Source organism: Pleurodeles waltl, chromosome 7 (genome assembly GCF_031143425.1).
Source record: "Pleurodeles waltl isolate 20211129_DDA chromosome 7, aPleWal1.hap1.20221129, whole genome shotgun sequence".
NCBI classification, from domain to species: Eukaryota; Metazoa; Chordata; class Amphibia; order Caudata; family Salamandridae; genus Pleurodeles; species Pleurodeles waltl.
The window spans coordinates 429,746,000-429,769,220 of NC_090446.1; the positions used below are offsets into that span (position 1 = coordinate 429,746,000).

The 23,221-nt window shown below is 44.7% G+C and overlaps 1 protein-coding gene across 1 annotated transcript in view; it reads right to left on the minus strand.

Annotated features, from left to right (window-relative positions):
- NFATC2IP (nuclear factor of activated T cells 2 interacting protein) overlaps positions 1-23,221 on the minus strand; it is a 635,351-nt gene that overhangs the window by 10,550 nt on the left and 601,580 nt on the right. The window contains exon 9 of the mRNA XM_069243947.1: positions 20,166-20,278. Within this exon, the coding sequence (XP_069100048.1) occupies positions 20,166-20,278 (113 nt within the window). The remainder of the gene's footprint in view (positions 1-20,165; positions 20,279-23,221) is intronic.

The window sequence follows — 23,221 nt, forward strand, 5'->3', positions numbered from 1 at the left end:
GAGCACGGATGATTTTGCAATTCCGGGAAGGAATGAACGGAGCACCAGAGCTATGGTCTTGAACTTGAGATAGTTGATGTGCCTTTTCTTGTCAGGATTGTCCAAATTTCAATTGGTGAAAGGGTCCTGCAAGTGAGCACCCCATCCCTGTAGGGACGCATCTGTTATTACGTAGTCAGTTACTGAGGACAGAAATGTTAGACCTTTTGCCAAGTTGCTCCTCTGCATCCACCATTGTATGGAGGATCTCATTGCTACTGTTATTTGTATGATGTCGAAGAGGCCCCGAGATTGTCTCCACTGCCCATCTAACTCTTCTTGCAATGGTCTCATGCAAAGTCTGCAGTTCAGGATTAAAGGGACGGAAGAAGAATATTCCTAGGAATGATTTGTATGTTCGAACTGAAACGGACTCTTGATCAGTTTGTGGGCATTTTTATCTGTCTGTCCAATGAGGCAGTCGCCTTGTCTGTATTGGTGTTGACAACTGCACCCAGGAAGGCTATCTCTGTCCTTGGAACGAGGGAGGACTTTTGAAGGTTTGTAGTGCGACCCAACTTGTCGAACAATTTAAGGCACAGATTTGTGTGCTCTGTGGTTGATTGTTGACATGGTGCTTTGATCAACCAGTCGTCCAAGTGAGGGAATACTTGAACTCCTTTTTGCCTTAGATGTGCTGCCACTGGGGCTAGCATCTTTGTAAATATTCGAGGGGCTGATTTTAAACCAAAAGGAAGCACCTTGAACTGAAAATGAGCGCCGGCTACCTGGAATCGTAAATATTTGCGATGACTTGCATGCATGGGTATGTGGAAGTATGCATCTTTGAGGTCGATAGATGTCATGTAATCGCCAAGGTTTAGAAGGTGCAAAAAGTCAAACCATCCAAAAGGATTGTTTGAGATATTTGTTCAGTCTGCGAAGGTCTAATATCGGACGCCAATCTCCTGATTTTTTTTTTCTTGATCAGAAAGAAACAGGAATAAAACCCCATTCCCTTTTGAACATACGGAACTCTTTCTACTGCTCCTTTTGTTATGAGGGAACATTTTTTGTAGCTGTTTTAGATGTGGATAGGGTGGACCCTTGGGCGGACGATTAGTTGATAAATTCGAGGGTGTGTCTCATGATATGACATCTAGACATCTAGGACCCATCTGTCAGTTGTTATAGTAGTCCATTGGTGTACAAATTGGGAGATTCGACCTCCTAATCTATGTGGCAATTTGGGATGCGGAGTAGCCTGCGCTGGTGTTAGGTCATAGCTTCCTTGAAGAATCTTGACCTCTGGTGGGTTGTTTCCCCCAGTTGGTTGCTTGTAGGCTGCAGTAGGTGGTTGTCTATACTGCTGAGTGTTGAGAACGGTACCGCCCTTGGTAGGGCTGATATTGCTGCCTATAAGGCTGAACCCCCTGTCAGCCCCCCCACCTGACTCCCCTCCCCAAAAGGAGACGGAACTCCTGCCGCTGGCTCCTCGAAAGGGTTGCAGTTTGAACTAATGTACCAAAGTACCAGGCTGTATTGGTAATAGTTTTAATAGCCTGTAAGGTGTTGTTTATGTGCTTCCTGAATAATGATTTGCCATAAGGCATGCCCAAAATGTTGCTCTGCATCTCAGGCCTAAAGGATATGGCTTTTAGTCAGGCTTGTCATCCAAGCACAGCTGCTCCTGCCAGCTGCCAAAAACCTTTTGCAGAGATGTCAATCGCGCAGCCTATTATCTCTGCAGAAGCTTTCTGGCCTTCTAGAAGAATCTTTCTGGCTTCCTCTCTAGAATCTTCTGGAAGGAGATGCAAGAACTGCGACATGTCTGACCACATCTGCCTATCGAACCTTGCTAAAATCGCAAGAGAATTAGCTGCATGAACTGTAAGCCGTGTCATACTTGAGAATCGTTTTCCAATAGAGTTGAGGCAGCGCCTAACAGGTGGTGTTGCGATGGGTTCTGATGGATTTTTAGAACGCCCTGGGCAGGTTGGCTTAAAACAGTCTGGCCTCGGATGTACAATTATACAAACTGGTACATTGTCTGGTACTTTATATTTCTTATCCAGTCTGGGCATGACTGCTGAAATGGTGGCTGGATTATTCATAGTACGAATACCCTCTTGCCAGATAAAATCTATTATGGGTATTGCTTTCACTGATTTCTCTGGGTTCCTTAAAATCATACAGGAAACAGTGTCTAGAGGTTAGAGGCAAATGTAACCTTTTCGCTGCATGCTCCATTATGCTATGAAAACCACCAATGTCGTCTGGTGGAGACAACAGGAGGCTGCTGTGGTGTAGTTGTCCTCTGACGAAGTGGAGGCTTGATCTCTTATTTCTCCTTCCTTCCCTTCATCCTGCGATGTATGTTGGTCATCGGACGGTGGATCCGCGAATGGCATTGTAGGTAGCAGGATACCTGAAAAGGATAGCGTAGTAGGATGAGTAGGCAGCATTTGCCGAGGTGATCTCTCCGGTGTTTGAAGCTGCGATGGAGGTGCTGAATGTGCAGGTTCGGGAAAGCGCTTATAGTAGTCCTACAGCATTGCTTGCAGGTAAAATATCAAGTTCTGTGGCATCTGGATAGTTTGATCCTGAATATTTTGTGGTGAGCTGGGTTCGTAGCCTTGTTGTACGTTCTCAGTCATGTAAACGTTGGAATGATAGTACTGATCATAATCTTGTTATCATCCTGGTACTTTACTTGAAACTCGAAGGGGCTATGCGCTACTCCAAAAGGACCTTCATCCTCCGATTCGTCATCTAATAGATGATGCAGTGGAAATGATGTGACTTTACTTGGTGAAGTGTGCTCTGGAAGTAATATCTGGTCTGCCGGGGACAGACCAGCAACAGGTAACATGGGTGTTGAAGACAGCGTGGTTATTATAGGTAACCACGTCGACAGCAACGATAATAGTATCGTCGACGATGGTCTTGTCAATGATGATGTTGGTGATGGTAGTGCTGTCAACGGAGAAGTCTTTGCAATAACCCTTGTCGACGGTGGAATTGTCAACGATAAGGATGTCACTGCAGCAGTCATCGCTGATTTCGTCGACGGTAGCACTTTACTTATTTTAGTCGACGAACACCTCATTGTAATGTTGTAGGATACAATGGTCGTCAACGACAATGGAGACGAGGTCATCATAGGCGATGCCGCCGCTGTGAAAGTCGGTGTTATGATAATATAGTCGATGAGACCATCGTCGACGGTGATGAAATTTTATTTTTTCCATAATTTTTGATGTAGAAGGAAGTGATTTCAAAATGTTCTTGACAGAACTTTCTCTGGTAGCCGGTGTTGAAGGTTCAGAAGAGACTCTTGAGGAGGATTTCTTATGTCAAAAAATCTCCTGAAAAAGAGATAGTGTAAGTGCTTTTTTGTGGGGCTCTGAAGGCTCCACTTCCAAAGATCTTTCTCTCTTGTGGTATTTCTCAGTTTGTGAAGAGTCATCACTCTTGTCCTTTTGATTTACATTTTATAACCACAAGGAGTCTTCCTTCTCCGTCTTAAGGCTTTCTGTGAGAAAGTTCTATAGATTCTGCAGTCCATACCCTTAAGTTCTGGATAGAGACAATAAATACACTCTCTCTGAGGGTCTTCTGAGTAAAGTCTTTTTGCCACAGGTGTTACATGGCTTAAAAAGGCCTTTTCGTGGAGATCCTGACAGAGTGTCCCAGGCTGTAATAAAAAATGTAATTTAAAGCTGACCTGAGAAGTATTCAGTTGAAGTTAGCTGATCTGAAGAGAAAACTGAGCAGAGCTCATGGAGACTCCTATCACCTGATATGCGGTAGAAAATCTGAGGAACTGGAGTCTCTGATGAGGGTTCTAGAGGGTGCCGTCGCCTGATTGGTCAGTGCATAGCTTTGTCTCTTTTCTTAAAGAATATGGATAGGCTGTTAAATTGAATTTGGCATTCCTTTTTAAGCCTATTAGTAAAATGGACTATAGGAAGTTGGCTCTGTATATACAATCTCAAAGTGAGAGATAGTGTGCACAGAGTCCAAGGGTTCCCCTTAGAGGTTGATAGTGGCAAAATTAGATAATATTAATGCTCTATTTTGTGGTAGTGTGGTCGAGCAGTAGGCTTATCAGAGGGTAGTGTTAAGCATTTGTTGTACAAACACAGGCAATAAATGAGAACACACTCAAAGACTTAACTCCAGGCCAATAGGGTTTTATATACAAAAATAAGGAGGTACTCGGGAGGACCAGACACAAAGGGTTAAGCTGCAAGGGGGTGGCACTGATTGTAGTTCTGGGGACGCTGATCGGAGAAGTTGGACTCCAAGCCCAGGGTGGGACTACATCCCCACAGGCTCCTCCTTTACCACTGGAGCCTCATATTGCAGCACATCTCACGCCGCGCGGGACGCTGATCGGAGAAGTTGGACTCCAAGCCTGGGGTGGGACTACATCCCCACAGGCTCCTCCTTTACCACTGGGGCCTCATATTGCAGTGCACCTCACGCCGCGTCGGATGCACCCGGGCAAAGACCGGGCCAAGACGGGCCAGTCTTCGCCTGGAAGAGGCTGGGCGAACCCGTGTGGAAAACTGCAAGTAAGGAGGAATTACAAACCTTGTTTATTTAGTGGGTGAAATAGGGTAAAGAAAAGCTATTGACATTGCTGCCCCCTGGAGTGGTGTTAAGTAAAAACTAGGTCAAGTAATCAAGCGAGTTCTGGGCCTATTGCAGACTTGAACGCTCTTCATGCTATCCATCAGCTATTTGAAGAGGTTGAGGCTATATTACAAAGTAACTCCCATTCGTCTTCCACTAGTAGTTGAGTGTCCATGGAAAAGAAAATACCAGCCATGTTTACTAAGAGCAAGAATGAGAGGACACAAGTTAATTGCACCAGTGTTGATACCGCTAAGGCCATGGAGCCTCATGACCTAGAGGGGATTTCCCCTTACACTCCTCTGATACTTTCTGGGGGAGAACTGGGAACTCCTGTATGCCAGAGGGATGCTATATCTACAGGGGCTGAAACTTTTCCTATTCCAGTAAGCCCTGTGGTCAAGGTGGTTCCTAACATTTTGTGTTTAAATCGATTCGAGCCTCTGGCAGAGGACAAGGATTTGCCTATATGCTCAACACATCCCATTCCGGGAGTTGTTGTGGATGCTAATACCTTAAATTCTGCTCCCTCTCTTCCTGTTTCCGCTCCAGAGGGCTTGCATTCATCATGTAAATTGATTGGACTCCTGTTCTCCAGAAAATTGACAAGATCAAGTCTATGATGCTACTGTTAATGGGACTTATGAAAGAGAATATATTGCAGAGTAATAGTTGTAGGTGCCAGCAACTATGTCAGGAGAAAAGGGGTGGTGGGAGTACTGTTATGTTAAGGCCCACACCAGGAATTGATAACTTCCCTCCGGTGATAGCTTTGCCCCCAACCGTAGACATTCCTTCTACATCTAGTATTGGGGTCAAAAAACAGATAGCATATGCAAGTGGTGAGCGGAAGCATGATGACCAAGGTCTCATTCCTAGGTATCATCGGGGCTCTCCTATTCATACTTCTGCACAGCCTTGTGCTATCAGTGAAGGGTCTAGGAGTGAGGGCATCCAGCCACTTCCTTATGGGATGGCTAAATCTCCCATTCCTCTTGCTCATCCCACCCAAACTCAGACCATAACTAAATCCCAGCACTATCAGAGGTTGGGTTAGGGATATAAAGGCTGTACAATATATATGACTGATGTACCTAAGTTATTGCCAGGTGCTTTTGAGGATGAAGAGTCCTTGACCAACAAAACCATTCATTGGCTACGAACCCAACGCAAATGTCTTTCAGTTATTTGCTCTGATATTTCTATGGTGGAAAAGCATTGCGCTGCAGGTTCAAGTTAGGACTACATTTCTGTCTGTTTCTCCAACAGGGCCTTGCTGGAGAAATTAATAGATTTTGAAGCATATACACATTACCTAAACCTCTCGAAGGGACTGGTATTACTCTTGCTATTCAGCCCCGACTCTGGTTTTAAGAAGAATTCCACTTCTACTTGCCAACCATAAGCAGATTTGAAATCCCCGTCTAGACCCATAGTGACCGGATGACTAAATATTACTCAAGAAGCGCCTCTTGGACTACATTATGGGATTCCACACCCTGGGGGTAATGTTATCCCCTCTGTTGATTCTGAGTCAACTGAAACTAAGTTATTGTTAATGTCATGGAACTTAGCAGGATTCAGTAAGAAATTGGGAGATACAGAGTGGACTACTTATATAAGTAGTCAGGATGTTTGTTTATTTCAAGAAACTTGGGCTGAGAAACCGATTTATATTCAAGGGTTTACTTAGTTTTGCATTCCTGCTAAACCACCAGAAAAGGGTTTGGGTCGTGCTAAAGGAGGATTATAGTTACTATTAAATTAGAAGCTATATTGTGACTACTCGCTACTAAAAATAGATACAGTGGATTTAATGGGAGTCCAACTTACATTTCACCAGGACTTAAAGATTATTATAATTAATGTTTATGCCCGTTCAGTAACTCTGGGCTCAGAGTCTCAGACATTAAGTCAACTGGCGGAATTTATGGATTCCATACATCCATCGGCCATGGTAGTAATAGGAGGCGACTTGAAGTGCACTTTTGAACCATCTATTTTGAACAGCGGGTTAACTAATGAAGATGAACTGTGGGGAATTCCGCAACTAATGAAAACTAGTTTATGTATCCGATCCCGTGTGGCCTCCCAGTTGGCCACACTATGCTTAAAATATGGACTTAGGGCCTGTAATGGACGTACGTCCTCAGATTTGGACATGCTGCCGACATTTAAGGAAGGCACTTCTTCTAGTGTCATTGATTATTTTTTAGTGGATGTTAGATTGTGGCCTATGTTAAAAGATATGAAGGTGGATGCTCGTTCCGAGAGCAACTACAATCCCTTACTCCTCACCGTGATAGGAGATGAATTTAGGAGGTCCGCACATGTTCAATCTACAGTGGTCCCTACTCCTTCGTTGAGTAACAATCACAGTAGAGTCTCTTGGCCGAAGGTAATGTCTAATCCTTATTTGTTATCTGGGATCTACAAAGCTTTTATTGAAGAGATAATGGATTATGAAGATTATGAAGCAAGTCGTATCCCTATTCTTAATATTCATGAGTTACTTTTCAACAAGCTGCAGAGTATCTTCTACAAAAATATTTCGCCCAAATCTTTATCTTCAAATACGATAGTTACTAATGCATGGTTCAATATGGACTGTGCAAAGGCTAAGCTGGCGCTAAAAACTGCAATTATGGATGGCTCCTTGGGGGAAGTTCGATCTACTAGATGCACATATAAAAAAGTAATAATGCAGGCGAAAAAGTTATGGGAAGATGCTGCTTGGCAGGATCTGCTTGTTGAAGTTGAATCAAAAAAACAATAGGTTATTCTGGGAACTAGTAACCAAGAGACAAAGAGGGAACAGGAGCAACTTTAGGAATCATATACAACCTGAGATTTGGGAGACTCATTTCTGCCAACTCTTTGCTACTCCCCCTGATTCTCGAAATAGCATTGTGTGCGATCCTGCTCTCTTACCCTCAACTATTTATAGTGACGGTTTTCATCAATTTGGTCAGGACACCCTAACACCTGTGGATATTATTAACTTTTCTTTGGAGGAGACTTTAAATGTAGTTACATTTTTAAAATCAGGCAAGGCTCCAGGACCTGATAAGATCCCTGGAGATTTATATTAAATCGGAACCGCTGATTTGGTCCTGGTATATAAATCTGCTTTCTAACAAAATCGCTGCAGGGGGTGCAATTCCGGGTACTTGGAAAGGTGTGGAAATCATTCCAATATACAAAACAGGGAATGCTAATTTGCCTGTTAACTATAGACCTATCAGTCCAATTGATAATTTGCAAAAATATTTTGATAAACAACTTTTGGATAGACTGATGAAATGGGTATATGACAACCAGGTTCTTTCTCACTTGCAGACGGGTTTCCGCCCGAAAATCAGTACAATAGACCAGGTATTTAGATTGGTGCTTCTGTATTGGAAGTATAAATTTCTCTCCAAACAACCTTTATATGTTGTGTTTGTGGATTTACAATCAGCTTTTGATCTGGTCCTGAGGAAGAAGTTATAGGAAGTACTATTTTGGTTAAAAATCCCATATAATATAGTAGATCTCCTGAGGCGGCTACATGAGAACACTTATGAACAGGTGAGGTAGGGTGTCCAAGGTGAATTGACAGATAAAATCCCCACCCATAGGTGTACACGCCAAGGCTGTGTCTTGGCCCCATTATTGTTCACTCTCTGTATCAGTGAGGTAGGTCCTTTATTGTTCTCTTGCCAGAATGATGCCCCAACACTGAACTCCCAAAAGATACCCATTTTACTTTTTGCTGACGATGCTCTCCTCATTTCTAAGACCCCGATGGGACTCCAAATCCTTGTTGATCAATTTAAATTTTTCTGTCAGGATTATGGTCTGGAGTTGAATGTCGACAAAACCAGGTTAATGGTGTTTGATCTAGGATCTCGTGGCAGATGTACCATTAGCCTAGATGGGTCTACACTGACCCGGGTTAACTCTATTGATTACTTAGGTGTGAGGATTTCAAGTAATATGTTCTGGGAGGAACAGATTGGGAAGAGTGTGGGACTTCTCCAGAGCAGCCGCTATTCTGCGCTTTTATGAAAGTTTTGTATTTAAAGCTGTCTCTCCTGCTGTTAAAATTTATCTGGCTAAAACCCAGGGAGCTGCTGCACATGGTGCTGAAATATGGGGAATTTCTGATTGCGGAAAATTAGCCGTAGGAGAAAACAATTTTGCTAGGGCCTTAATTGCTTGTCCGAGGAGTACTGCGCTAAAACCATTGTTTCTGGACCTGGGGTTTAAACGTGTAATGGATTTGATTATCCTAAGACCGTTATTATATTGGGTGAGGATTTGGTCGGTTCCCGAACTTGCCATATACAGAGATTCTTTTAGTGACGTCCTGAAGAGACCGAATGAGACTACCATTCCATGGGTTAAATGTGTCTAAATGGTTTCACATTTTAGGACTGACATGCTTTTGGGAAAATCCTCAGGGTCTGGAAAAATCACAGCTCCATTTTGAAAACAACTATGTAAGAACTGAGCTAACTCGTAGTAATTTCGATGGTCGTTTGACTACTATTTTCATGGATTTGAAGCGGATTCCCCATTTTGAACCATACCTGGATCTTATACCTGATCTGCAGGGGAAGGGGTTGTATGCATGTCTCTGTTTTGGGAACCTTCCATTGTTCTCTCTGTCTAGCAAATAGGGACCTGCTCCCATGTCTGATTTGTGCCCTGCATGTCTCGGTAGCCCAGAAACCGAGGAGCACTTTTTTTTTGTCCTGCTTATTCTACTCCACGAACAAAATGGATTTGCACTATTTGTCGTGCCTTGGGTGTTACTCATTACTGGATAGCAATGAAGATTTTAAGGAGTGACACATCCAAACCTCTGATTGTCGCAGTAATCAAGTTCCTTGTGGCTGCGTGGCTTATACGTAGCAGTTTTCTAAATAGCAGCTCCCCATGAACTATTTTTATGTGTATAGTATCCTAGAAATTTTACTTATATGATTATATTTTATATTCTCATTTTATCCTGTTTTCTTAATTCATTTTTGATTGTATTATTTGATGCTTTGATAGCCATGTAACCGAATAAAGCTTGTGTGATGACGATGATATATAGAAAAATATTATTTTCTTTATTTTAGAACCACAAGATTCAGAATTCAAGACAGTACATAAATTGTAAGGTACTTGGCATAGGTAAATCTGGAACTTTGAATTAAAACAGTAATGTACACAGTTTTGGGAAAAATTGCATTAAGCTATTTTAAAAGTGGACACAGTGCAAAAATCAACAGTTCCTGGGGGAGTTAAGTAATAGTATTTCAGGTAAGTAAAGCACTTACAAGTTCAGTCTTCTGGGCATAGGCAACCCACCGTTGGGGGTTCAAGTTAACCCCAAACACCCAGCACCAGCAACACAAGGCCAGTTAGGTGCAGAGGTCAAAGTAGGGCCCAAATAGCATAGGCACCTATGGAGACCAGGGGTGCTCAGATTCCAGTCTGCAAGCAGGTAAGTACCTGCGCCCTCGGGGAGCAGACCAGGGGGGGTTTTGTAGAGCACTGGGGAGGGGGCTTGGGGGGGGATTCACAAACAGGCACCCAAAATACACCCTCAGCGGCACAGGGGCGGCCAGGTGCAGTGTGTGAAGTAGGTGTCGGGTTTTAGGTAGGAATAAATGGAGAGACCTGAGGGGGGGGGGGGGGGGGAGTTTCACTGGTGATGCAGGCAGGGCACAGAGGGGCTTCTCGGGCAAGGGTGAGGGCCGCATGCTGGTCACTCCTGCACCAATAGTTGGTTTCTCCCTGGCCTGAGGGTGCAGTGCTTCTTCCAGTCGTCGGGTTCCTTTGTTTTACGGGCAGTCGTGGTCAGGTGGAGCCTCTGGCTCATCTGCTGGCGTCGCTGTGGGGGTGCAGGGAGGTCCTCTCAGGGTGTCCAGTTCAGGGGAGTCCCCTGGGGGTCCTCCCTGCAGTGTCGGTTCTTCTGGACACAAGCTGGGGGTGTCGGGTGCAGAGTGTTGGGGACTCACGCTTCCGGAGTGAGGCTGGAGTCCCTTTAAAGTTGGTTTCTTTGTTGCTGTCCAAGGGAGTCTTGGTCCTTTGGGTGCAGGTCAGTCCTGAATCGTCCGAGGCCGCTAGTCCCGCTGGATGCATCGCTGTTGCAGGTTCTCTGAATCTGGAGACAGGCCGGTAGGGCTGGGTCCCATTCAGTTGTCGTCTCTGTGAGGTTTTCAGGTGAGCAGTCCTCCTTTAGATAGTCAGGAAATCTGTTTTCCTGGATTCAGGGTCACCCCCAAATACTAGATTTATGGGTGTGTTTAGGGCTTGAGGGCAGTAGCCAATGGCTACTGTCCCTGGGGGTTTCTACACCCTCCTTGTGTCTCTTCCCTTTGGGGAGGGGGGCACATCCCTAATCCTAGTGGGGGAAATCTTCCAAAGCAAGATGGAGGATTTTCTAAGGAAGGGTCACCTCAGCACAGGACACCTTGGAGGCTGTCCTGGCTGGAGGGTGACTCCTCCTTGTTTTCTCCTTATCTCCTCCGGACTTGCTGACAAACGTGGGGCCTGAGTCCGGGGGGCTGGCATCGCCACTAGCTGGAGAGCCCTGGGGCATTGTAACACCAGGCTTGAGCCTTTGAGGCACACCGCCAGGTGTTATAGTTCCTGCAGGGGGAGGTGTGAAGCAACTCCACCCAAGACAGGCTTTGTTCCTGGCCACAGAGTGCACAAAGGCACTCACCCCATGTGGCCAGAAACTAGTCTGGAAGTGACAGGCTGGCAGAGACCGGTCAGCCTAGCACTAGCAGTGGGGTTGGCATGCAGGGGGCATCTCTAAGATGCCATCTGAATGTATTTCCCAATAAATCTCACACTGGCATCAGTGTGGATTTATTGTGCTGAGAAGTTTGATACCAAACTTCCCAGTATTCAGTGTAGTCATTATGGAACTGTGGAGTTCGTGTTAGACATTGTAAGTGCAGGTTAGCCATAAAGAGTACATGGTCTGGGAGTTTGTCAAAGAATTTGCTTAGACATTGTAAGGGCATAGTGCTCATGCATCTATGCCCTCACCTGTGGCATAATGCACCCTGCCTTAGGGCTGTAAGGCCTGCTAGAGGGGTGACTTACTTATGCCACAGGCAGTAGGTTGTGGGCATGGCATCCTGAGGGGAGTGCCATGTCGATTTACTCTTTCTCCCCATGTGCTGAGTGAGGGGTCCGCAGGGTGGCATAATACATGCTGCAGCCCTTAGAGACCTTTCCTGACCACAGGGCCATTGGTACCAGGAGTACCTTTTACAAAGGACTTAACTGTGTGCCTGGGCTGTGCCAATTGTGGAAACAAAGGTACAGTTTAGGGAAAGAACACTGGGATATGGGAGGACCATCTGCTCTTAAAGGCACAGCTTCCTTTTCATTCAGTATAATGGCAGCCTATGGGCTACACTGCCCTGCATTCCTTCATCCTGATGTAATATTACAAAAAGGCTTGTGAAAGATTTTTCTGCAAAATCTTTAGAATACACATGCATTTTAATGCATATCTACTTTACAGTACCCTTTTTTTCAACCAAGTAGGATGAAGAATTTGGCCTTTGTAACCTCTCCTTTAGGCTGCATATTGCCATTCGTAAGTGACTTTGCAGGCCTTCCTGAAGAAAGACGAACATCTACACTTAAGACAATTTCAGAACAGTGCTCTGGCATCCCCACAGGCAGGCAGAACTATTCAGCGCATATGACTATCATGGAAATACCCCTATGACAGAACTGGAGTTACAGGTAAGAAACTATTCCTTCTCCACCTGTTTAAGTCGTGGTCCTACAGCTAATTTGGTGGACATCTGTCTCCTTTAAGTATTACTTTATGTCTCATTCCCTGCCGAAGAGTTTTGGATGTGAGAACTCTGGATATAACAGGTAGAGTATTTACCCGGGAAGGGGTTGCTTTCCAGATTTCTCGTCGACCTAAAAGTAACTCAAACTGTTTCTTATTCAATGTTTCCTGATGTTCCAAAATTATGTGTAGTCAGAGCAATAAAAGCAGATGACTGACAGAGGACCTCCGTCCTCCATAGGAACAACAACTTTTTATTGCTCTTACTAAACCTAAAGGAGGTTGCCACTACGGTTGCCAGATGGGTCAAATGGGCCATGCAAGAAGCTGGTATTGATGTTTACCAATTTGGTGCTCATTCAGTAAGTGGTGCCATGGCATTTAAAGCCTTTTATCTGGGTGCTAAATTGGAAGACATCCTCAACGCAGTAGGTTTGGTTTTCCAATTACCTCTAAAAGGTTTTTATTTCACAATTTGGCAACTTTAGTGGTGGACAAGTTTTGAAATAGCCTAATACTCGCCTTGGGCTCAGACATGAATGAAAAATGTCCTAGCTATCGTAACAGAACGTTTCCATTCTATTAAGGACACTGAGGCAAGGATCAGCCAACCCTTTCTTTTGACAAAGTATATGCCCACCCAATGGGATACAGTATTGCATCACACAAGTTTTCATTTATGTGAATGGGTATAAAAAAGTTGGTTATGTTGGTGTATCAATGAATGTTTTAAATAGTTTGCAATGCACGCTGGTTTAATTTATCATACGAGTCTAAATGGTTGAGGTTTGATTATTCTTTAGGGCCCGACCCTGGTAAACAGGCGTGATATCTGGGGAGGTGGCTGTGTTTGCACAAAGGAAGGGTAAAATGGGGGGGGGGTAGTCCTCAATGGTTTTAACCGGTTCTGTGCCTTGGACGAGATGATCTCGTCCAAGGCTACAGTTCCCCTGTGCCTTGGACGAGATCATCTCGTCCTAGGCACAGGGGAACTTGGGGGAGCCCCCCCGTGCACCCCCCTTCCACCCCCGCCCCCCCCACGGCAATCCGATGACGTCAGCGCGAGCACAGCGCGCTGACGTCATCTAGTGTTGCCGGGCGCGCTGGAAGCCATTTGCTTCCAGCGCGTCTTAGGAGAAGGACGCATAAGGTGAGTCCTCTCCGTTTTTGGGGGGCAGGGGTGGTGAAAACAGACACGGGGGGAAAGGAAAGGGTTTTTCCTTTCCCCCTGTGCCTGTTTTCACAAGATTCCTGCTCCACGATCGCGGGCAGGGCCCGCGATCTTGGAGCAGGAATCTCCACTAGCCACCAGGGATTTTCTTTTTTGTTTATTTTGGGGGCGACCCCCCGGGGGCAATTATTTTTAGTATTTCGGCGGATCTCCCCCCGGGGGGGGGGTGAAAACCACTAGACACCAGGGATGTTATTTTTGTTGTGTATTTTGGGGGCGATCCATGGGCAAGGGTCGCCCCCCCTTCCCCCCCCGGGGGGCAATTTTTTTTGTATTTCGCCCCCGGGGGGGGGGGGGGAGGGGGGGCGAAAACCACTAGACACCAGGGATTTATTTTTATTGTAAAGTTTTTTTGGGGGCGACCCCTTGGGCAAGGGGAGTCCCACTGGGGGGCTATTTTTTTTGTATTTCGCAGTATTGTGTGTTTGACATTGTCCTTAGATTTGAGCACAGTGATGTTTGTGTTGTCATATGTCTAATTTGCTTTTTACTTTTTAGTGGGATATCATTGCTGATTGCTGTGTCTGTGCAGAGTAGTTGCTTGGTGAGTAGCTATTTCAGGCAACTGAGTGGTATAGTTTTTTGTAGTACATAACTTTTTGTGATAAAGCTACACTTTGTTTATTACTTATTTTAGTGCTAGTTGTTGTTGGCAATCCATTTGTTGTTAGGATCATGGCTAGCCGCAAAGTGACAGCTCAGCAGGTTGTTCGCATGCTCCGAGTCGTCTTCAGACCATGATTACGACACTGACTCTGCATCTGAGGCAGAGGAGGAAGCAGGAGATTCTGGAAGTGAGTTTTCTGTCAGAGAGTATTCTTCTTATGAGGAAGCTACTCTCAGTGCAGATGAAGGGCCTGTGTTAGAGGTGGACATTGATGTGCCAAGAGTGCAGCAGCCTGGGGCTGAAGGGTTTCCCATTGGAAGACCTGACACCTGGATTGCCCCAAACATGGAGCAGCCACAGTTACCTGCATTTACTGGTCTCCCAGGGTGTAGAGTTAATACGGAAAACTTTCTGCCTGTCCATTTCTTTCACTTGTTTATGGACTATGTATTTTTGGAAGAGATTGTGGAGCAGACAAATGTGTATGCAGAGCAATATTTGCGGGACAACGCTGCCAGACTTAAGCCTCAGTCTAGAGCTACTCATTGGGTTCCCACATATCTGGAAGAGATGAAAATGTTTTTAGGTTTGTCTTTTTTGATGGGGTTGATCAGGAAGCCGTCACTGGCTTTATTGGTCTACTAGTCCCTTGATGGCAACTGCTATATTTCCTGCAACTATGACACGTAATCGGTATTTGCTTCTTCTTCGTATCCTGCATTTTGTAGACAATGCTTTAGCCTTGCCACGAGATCACCCTGATTGTGACCGCCTTTTTAAGATTAGGCCTGTCCTTGATCATTTTGTGGATCGTTTTTCAGAGGTCTATGTTCCAGGCAAAGAGATAAGTGTGGACGAGTCTTTGGTCCTTTTCAAGGGGCGTTTAGTTTTTAAGCAGTACATTCCTAGTAAGAGGGCACGGTATGGGATTAAATTGTATCTGCTGTCAGAAAGCAGTACAGGATATGTGTATAATTTCCGGGTCTACACTGGTAGGGATTCCAGTATTGACCCTCCTGGTTGTCCGGCCACTTTTGGAGTTAGCGAACAAATTGTGTGGGAACTTGCTAGACGGCTGTTTAACAAAGGTCACCATTTGTACGTAGATAATTTCTACACTGGAGTGCAGTTCAAGGAGTTGTTTAGGGTGGACACTGTTGCTTGTGGCACAATCCGTTCTAACCGGAAAGGTTATCCAAGGGAGCTGGTCTGTAAAAAACTTGAGGGGACAGTGCAGTGCCTTGCGGAATAAGGAGCTGCTAGCTCTGAAATTTTCAGACAGGAGGGATGTGTACATGCTATCGACCATCCATGATGAGAGTACTTCCCCTGTGGCTGTTTGGGGTCAGGTTGCGGAAGTGCGCAAACCTGCGTGCATTTTGGACTACAATAGGCACATGGGTGGTGTTGATAGAGTAGATCAGAGGCTGGAACCTTACACTGCTCTTCGTAAGTCTTGTGTGGTATAAAAAGTTGGCCCTACATTTATTTCATTTGGCAACTTTTAATGCCTTTATTGTATACAAGGATTGTTCACCTGAGTCAAGGATGACATTTGTTAAATTTCAGGAGTCGGTGATAGAAAGCCTTATTGTGGTTGAACCGGCAAGAGTTCCTAGAGTAGAAGTGGTGGAAGATGTGGCTAGATTGAAAGATCGGCACTTTCCAGATCACATTCCTCCCACTCCCAAAAAAGACATGCCCACAAAAAAATGTAGAGTATGTGCCCGGAGATTAATCCGGAGGGAGAGCCGGATGTACTGCCCCGAATGCCCTTCAAAGCCTGGGCTATGTGTGCCCGGCTGTTACAGAAGTTACCATACCCAAAAAAAAATCTGGGAAATACCTTGAGCGTAAGATGTCTGTTTTATATTTTCAGATGTTTCACGGTTGGCATCTCTGTCATGTATTTAGTTAGAGCTTTTGTGTTTGTAGTTTTGTGCTTATTTTATAATTAGTGGTTTCTTTGTTGTTTATATACAAAAAAAGTGATGGTGGTGTGCTTGGGGTGGCGCTTGGCTGGCAGTGTGCTTGGGGTGGCGCTTGGCTGGCGGTGTGCTTGGGGTGGCGCTTGGCTGGCGGTGTGCTTGGGGTGGCGCTTGGCTGGCGGTGTGCTTGGGGTGGCGCTTGGCTGGCGGTGCCAGCCAAACGCCAGTTCACACTCCCATCAGCTGGTGTGATTCTTGTATCAGGCATGTGGGCGTATGTAAGTGATGGGCCCTTGAGTGGCGTGGTCTGTCGATGTGAGTGTTGTAATGTGCTGGGCCCGTGGCTGGCGGTGTGAATGGTCTTGTGCGTGTCATGTATGAAAGGTGTGTGAATGAACTGTAAAGCGGTTGGTGCCTTGTCGCGGCTTTACAGCTCACGAGCTGTGAGTCATTGGTTCAGATTTTTGCCTTTCAGTTATTAGCAGTGCATTTAATTTTTGTGAAATCTCTTGTTAATAAAATTTGATCCACTGAACCATCACTCACCCTCGTGCCAAATCCAACCAGTATGTGTGGTAAAAATGACAAAACCTGCTCCGCTGTAATCAGGCGTCGCAGCACACCTGTGACACGCTAGGTGCCTCGGGTGGGACCCCGATGATGAAGCATGCCACCAACTTGGTTGGTGGGTGAGGGGTCTTCTTCACATAACCTAAGTGTGTTTCTTTTCACAATTTTAGTGTTTGGCACATCACGGACGTATGTGCACACATCAATATGATATATTACAAAAATACCTGTTTTTGGGGGGGAGGGCCCACCTATGTTTTTGGTCCTGGGTGCGGCCTTCATCTAGGGAAACCTACAAAACCCAGAAATTTTTTAAAACTAGACACCCCAAGGAGTCCAGGGAGGTGTGGCTTGCGTGGCTCCCCCAACATTTTCTTACCCAGACTCCTCTGTAAACCTCAAACTTTGCTTATAAAAAAAGCATATTTTCCTGACTTTCCTTAGTAGGATCACCGCTCCAGCAGAAAATTCCTACTCCCCAGTTTTACCCTCAGTCTCCCAAGTAAAATGACACCTCACGTATGTGGGTCCCCAAAGCAGAGTCCGTCTTAAGATGTATAAAAGAATATGCCCTTATAAACTCGCTGTGCTATCCCTTCTATCTCTTCAAATTTTGGGCCTTATTCTGTTGCAGGCACCTGGCCCACCCACACAAGTGAGGTATCATTTTTATCGGGAGACTTGGTGGAATGCTGGGTGGAAGGAAATTTGTGGCTCCTCTCAGATTCCAGAACTTTCTGCCACAGAAATGTGAGGAAAATGTGTTTTTTTTAGCCAAAGTTTGAGGTTTGCAAAGGATTCTGGGTAACAGAACCTGGTCCGAGCCCCACAAGTCACCCCATCTTGGATTCCCCAAGGTCTTTAGTTTTCAAAAATGCACAGGGTTGGTAGGTTTCCCTAGGTGCCGGCTGAGCTAGAGGCCAAAATCTGCAGGTAGGCACTTCGCAAAAAACACCTCTGTTTTCTTTAAAAAAAAATGGGATGTGTCCACGTTGCGTTTTGGGGCGTTTCCTGTCGCGGGCGCTAGGCCTACCCACACAAGTGAGGTATCATTTTTATCGGGAGACTTGGGGGAATAAGATTAGCAAAACAAGTGCTATTGCCCCTTGTCTTTCTCTACATTTTTTCCTTCCAAATATAGGAGAGTGTGTAAAAAAGACATCTATTTGAGAAATTCCCTGTAATTCACATGCTAGTATGGTCACCCCGGAATTCAGAGATGTGCAAATAACCACTGCTCCTCAACACCTTATCTTGTGCCCTTTTTGGAAATGCAAAGGTTTTCTTGATAGCAATTTTTTACTCTTTATATTTCAGCAAATGAATTGCTGTATACCCGGTATAGAATGAAAACGCACTGCAGGGTGCAGCTCATTTATTGGCTCTGGGTTCCTCGGGTTCTTGATGAACCTACAAGCCCTATATATCCCCGCAACCAGAGGAGTCCAGCAGACGTAACGGTATATTGCTTTCGATATTCTGACAGTGCAGGGAAAAGTTACAGAGTAAAACGTAGAGAAAAATTGATGGTTTTTTCACCTCAATTTCAATATTTTTCTTTTTCAGCTGTTATTTTCTGTAGGAAACCCTTGTAGGATCTACACAAATGACCCCTTGCTGAATTCAGAATTTTGTCTACTTTTCAGAAATGTTTAGGTTTCTGGGATCCAGCATTGGTTTCATGCCCATTCCTGTCACTGACTGGAAGGAGGCTGAAAGCACAAAAAAATTGCAAAAATGGGGTATGCCCCAGTAAAATGCCAAAATTGTGTTGAAAAATTGGGTTTTCTGATTCAAGTCTGCCTGTTCCTGAAAGCTGCTGAGTTTAGCACTGAAAACCCTTTGTTGATGCCATTTTCAGGGGGAAATCCACAAGCCTTCTTCTGCAGCCACTTTTTCCAATTTTTTTGAAAAAACGAAATTTTCACTATATTTTGGCCAATTTCTTGGCCTCCTTCAGGGGAACCCACAAAGTCTGGGTACCTCTAGAATCCCTAGGATGTTGGAAAAAAAGGACGCAAATTTGGCTTGGTTAGCTTATGTGGACAAAAAGTTATGAGGGCCTAAGCGCGAACTGCCCCAAATAGGCAAAAAAAGGCCTGGCACAGGAGGGGGAAAAGGCCTGGCAGGGAAGGGGTTAAAGGAGTAGTGCAGCGCTCTGATTGGATTAACTGTTTTCTCTTTCCCAAGGACTCATGGGAAATGTAGTGCATATGAGCCTATGTTGTTAACGGCTTCTGGCAATAAAAGCAGCGAGAGAAAGCGTAATCCTCGCCTCCGTGTTCTAAGCAGAATTGAACTTTCTGTTACAATAACTAGGACATCTTTCTTTAAACTGTGTGCCACAGGAACTTGGTTGCAATAATGGGAAAAGGAAATGGCGATTGTGGAGGAGTTTTGCCATGACTTGTTTAGGAAATTTAGCAAATCACTTGGCCTTTCTTGTAGAGGTGAAAAACCCATAGATATGATGGCTAGAAAGCCCTCCCTCCAAGTTGTGGCGCATCAGAGATGCTTTAGGGCATCCCTGCAAATAATGGGCTCAATTCACAAAAGCTAAATAGACTTTTGGTCCAATCTTATACCAAAAGTCTAAATTTATGACTTTCGGTATTCACAATGGTCATTTACAATCGAATCTTTGTCAGTATTCGAGGCAGCAATTCCACAACAGAGTATTCTCCACACTTGGTGCGTATCTCCGCCCTGGGTGCAGAGAGCACACAGGTGCAGAGAGCACACTCCGCCCAGTGTGCGGATGTAAATAAGCTACTCGAAAATGCCCTTTGAGAATACCTAAATTTGTAAACTTGGACTTAGACTTTTGGTCTAAACGTAATCCAAAATTCTAAGTTTAACTTTGTGAATCAGGGCCGATATGAAGACTGGTCAGGACATTTATTCAATTACTTCTGAAAGGAATGGATATTTGCTAAAGCAACCAGAATTGTTTAAGGGCAGCACTTGTCTGAAGAAATGACTGTTCGTGGCAAAAACAAATGTACTGCTGCCCTCTAGTTGCTGTTTAATGGATTGGCTTTATTTCGCCAAAGAAATCAATGTTTCAGTCTTTGATGGCGGAAAACCCCCTAATCTGTTTTTCAATACCTTCTGAGCCATACATCAGATTTACTTCCTTCTTGGGCAGGTCACTTACACACTAGGACGCGGCAGAGGGAGTTAAAGGACTGATTTTGTATAAAGAGTATGCAAGTGTTTTTTTTTTTGTTTTTTTTTTAACAAAATGTGAAAATAGTATCAGGAGAAGACTACTAGTCTGTTCCCCTACCCCACTCCGTGACTCAAGAATGAGATTGCTATACCAACCTCACTCAAGCTTATGACATCTATAATTTTACAGTACCCTAGAGATTAAGGTGCAACGACTGCCAAGTCCTTTCTTACCCTACGGAGTGTGACAGAGAGGTGAGACTGCTTCTCCTGCCCTTGAATCCTCAATGTTATGTTCTCGTTGCAGTCTGGATTCTGCTCCGTGGTTTGAGACAAAACAACACAATCTAGAGTAGGAAAAAAAAAAAAAAAAAGCGGCCATTAACTACGTGCCACCTATTGTCAAACAAAACACAATGTGTTCCCAAGCAAACGTCTATCCTGCCTCCACTAGGAAAGGGGGGTCAACGGGGAGTCACAGCTGCTTTAGTATTTCATGTAATCAATGGCTTTAGTTTGGTTAAATGGGAGTTTGGCATTCCACTCTTGGATGGAAAGAATTAGTAGATGTTAAGGGAAGTATTGCAAAACAAACTGATGTTGCAGTATCCCCTAAAACGAGGTAGATCACCATAACACCCTGTCACTTGAAGTGAAGATTGTGAATCAAACATGCAAAACCTTACATATTGCACCAGTGACAGACTGAAGGTGAAAGGGATTCTGTTACTTACCCTGTAAGCATCTGTTTGTGGCATGTAGTACTGCAGATTCACATGCTCTGCATACTTCTGCCATCTAGTGTTGGGTCTGGAGTGGTGCAAGTTTTTCTTTGAAGAAGTGTTCAAGTTACTGATTGAATTACTGCTCTCTGATATTGCGCATGGGCATTGACTCCATCGTTACTGTTTTCCCGCAGGCAGGTGATAAAGGAGTGTAATTAAGTAGAGTACAGAGAAAGAGCTGTCCATGCAAATTAGGCGAGCAGAAGTATATACAAATATAATGGAACTGCACAGCCACAGGTGTCCAAGGAGGACGCATGTGAATCTACAGCACTACATAAAACGAACAGATGCTAACATGGTAACAGTCCGTTAAATGGCATATGTGGTGTAGATACACATGCTCTGCATATACTGTGAAGCAGTCCCTGTAATAAAGTGGTGGCTAGCCTGTAGGAGTTGGTTGACTGGAAAAGTGTACATAGCACAGCCTGACCTACATTGGCTTGTTGGTGTGTGAATACATCCACACAGTAGTGTTTTGTGAATGTGTATAGTGTAGACCATGTAGCTGCCTTACAAATGTCAGCTAAAGGAATGTGTCCAATGAAAGCCATGGTCGCACCCTTTTTTCTAGTAGAGTATGCTCTAATGTCACAGGTAAAGGTCACTTAGCTTTAGCATAGCAAGCCTGTACACATTTAACTATCCATATGGCTATGCCCAATTTGGATATAGGGGTGCCTTTATGAGGTGGCAAAAAAGCCACAAAAAGTTGCTTTGTCTTTCTAAACTCTTTGGTTCTGTCAATCTAGAACCTAAGTGCTCTTTCGACATCTAGAGAGTGAAGGGATTTCTGCAACAGAGTCTGGTTCCTGGATGAAGACTAGTAGTTCAATGAACTGCTTAATGTGAAACTCTGAAACCACTTTAGGGAGAAATGTACGATTAGTGTGAAGTACTACTTTATCCCTATGAATTTCGAAGGAAGGTTCTCCCAAAGTTAGTACCTGGAGCCAGCCGACAACTCAGTGATGTGATGTGATGTGATGTGATGGTGACTAAGAAAGCCACTTTCCACGAGAGGAAATGAAGTAGACATGAATGGAGTGGTTCAAATGGGGACCCATGAGTGTGGTGTGAGTACAATGTTAAGATTCCACAATGGTGCAGGAGGGATCCTGAGTGGAAATAAAAGTTTAAGACCTTCCATGAAAGGTTTAATGATGGGATTTCAGCTGCAAGATGAAGTCGAACGGAAGTGTAGGCTAGATTTGCTTTTTGTAAATAGCACAAATAAAGGATGATCCCCGGTACTGTAGCTTTCATGGTGTCAATTAATTTGGGTTGGCAGTAGCAAATAACATGTTTTCATTTTGCAGCATAACAGGCTCTAGTAGTAGATCTACGGGCTTCCTGAGAATGACCATACATTCCTCAAGCAAGTTTAAGTAGACAAACTGACCTCAGGAGCCATATTGCAAGGTTGAGTGACTTGGAGTCTGGATGTCCGATTTGTCCTTGATTTTTTGTGAGAAGGTCCTGCCTGTTAGAAAGCTTCTCGTGAGGGACTTCTCAGAGGTCCTGTAGTGTGAACCATGGCTGACTCACCCAAGTGGGAGCCATAAGGATCACGTGAGAGATGTTTACCTGATCCTTCAAACCAGAAAAGTAATGAGGGAGAGGTGGAAAAACACAGGCAAATATCCCTGACCAATTTATGTATACAGCGTTGCCCTTGAATTGAGGGTGTGGGAACCTGGAGGAGAAGCTTCGGCATTTTGCGTTTTTTGCTGTGGTATAAAGGTCTGTGAGGAGTTTCACACTTTGCAAAGTATGGTTGAAGGACTAGTGGGTTGAGTTCCCATTCGTGGCCTTAGTGGTGTCCATCTTTTTTTAAGTTTCCCAAGTGTGGGGTCTATTTGAGACCCAAATAGACACTCCTTCTCAAGTAGCATATAAAGGACTGCCTGATGGACCTCTGGTTTAAAACTGGAGCAACGCAGCCAAGCATGCATCTGGAGAAGGACTCTGCTGTGTCAGTAACGCCCAGGGTGCACCGATCTGAGTTGTTCGAAATCACCCGCTCCTCCACTTCATCCCAATATGCCCAGTCTTACCAGGCTAGCATGGCTTGGGAGTTGGCAATACACCAATGGATTTGTGGCCTGTGCCGCAACTCTTACCGCCCATGTCAATCTTTTTGCTCTCCTTCTCAGGGGAGGAGTCCCCAGTGCCGGACTATTAGCTCGCTTAGGAGCTGTAGTAGTTGGAGTCTGGTGGAACCTGAGACCCAATGTAGAGAGGATCTGAAGGAGCTGGCTTATATTTCTTATCCACCCTTGGCGTGATAACCCTAGAGCAGACAGCCTGTTTAATAATCTCCTCTGCATAGAGAAGCATGCCAGGTAGAATAGGGAGATACTGTATGTCCCTGTGCGTGATAGTGTATGGAACATGAAATCCTGCTCATTGAGGTTCTTATGCCGCTCCACGTTGTGGAATGCGGCTGTCCTAGCTACTACCTGCTGGTAGTGTCTTTAGGTGGTGAAGGACGTGTGGTTT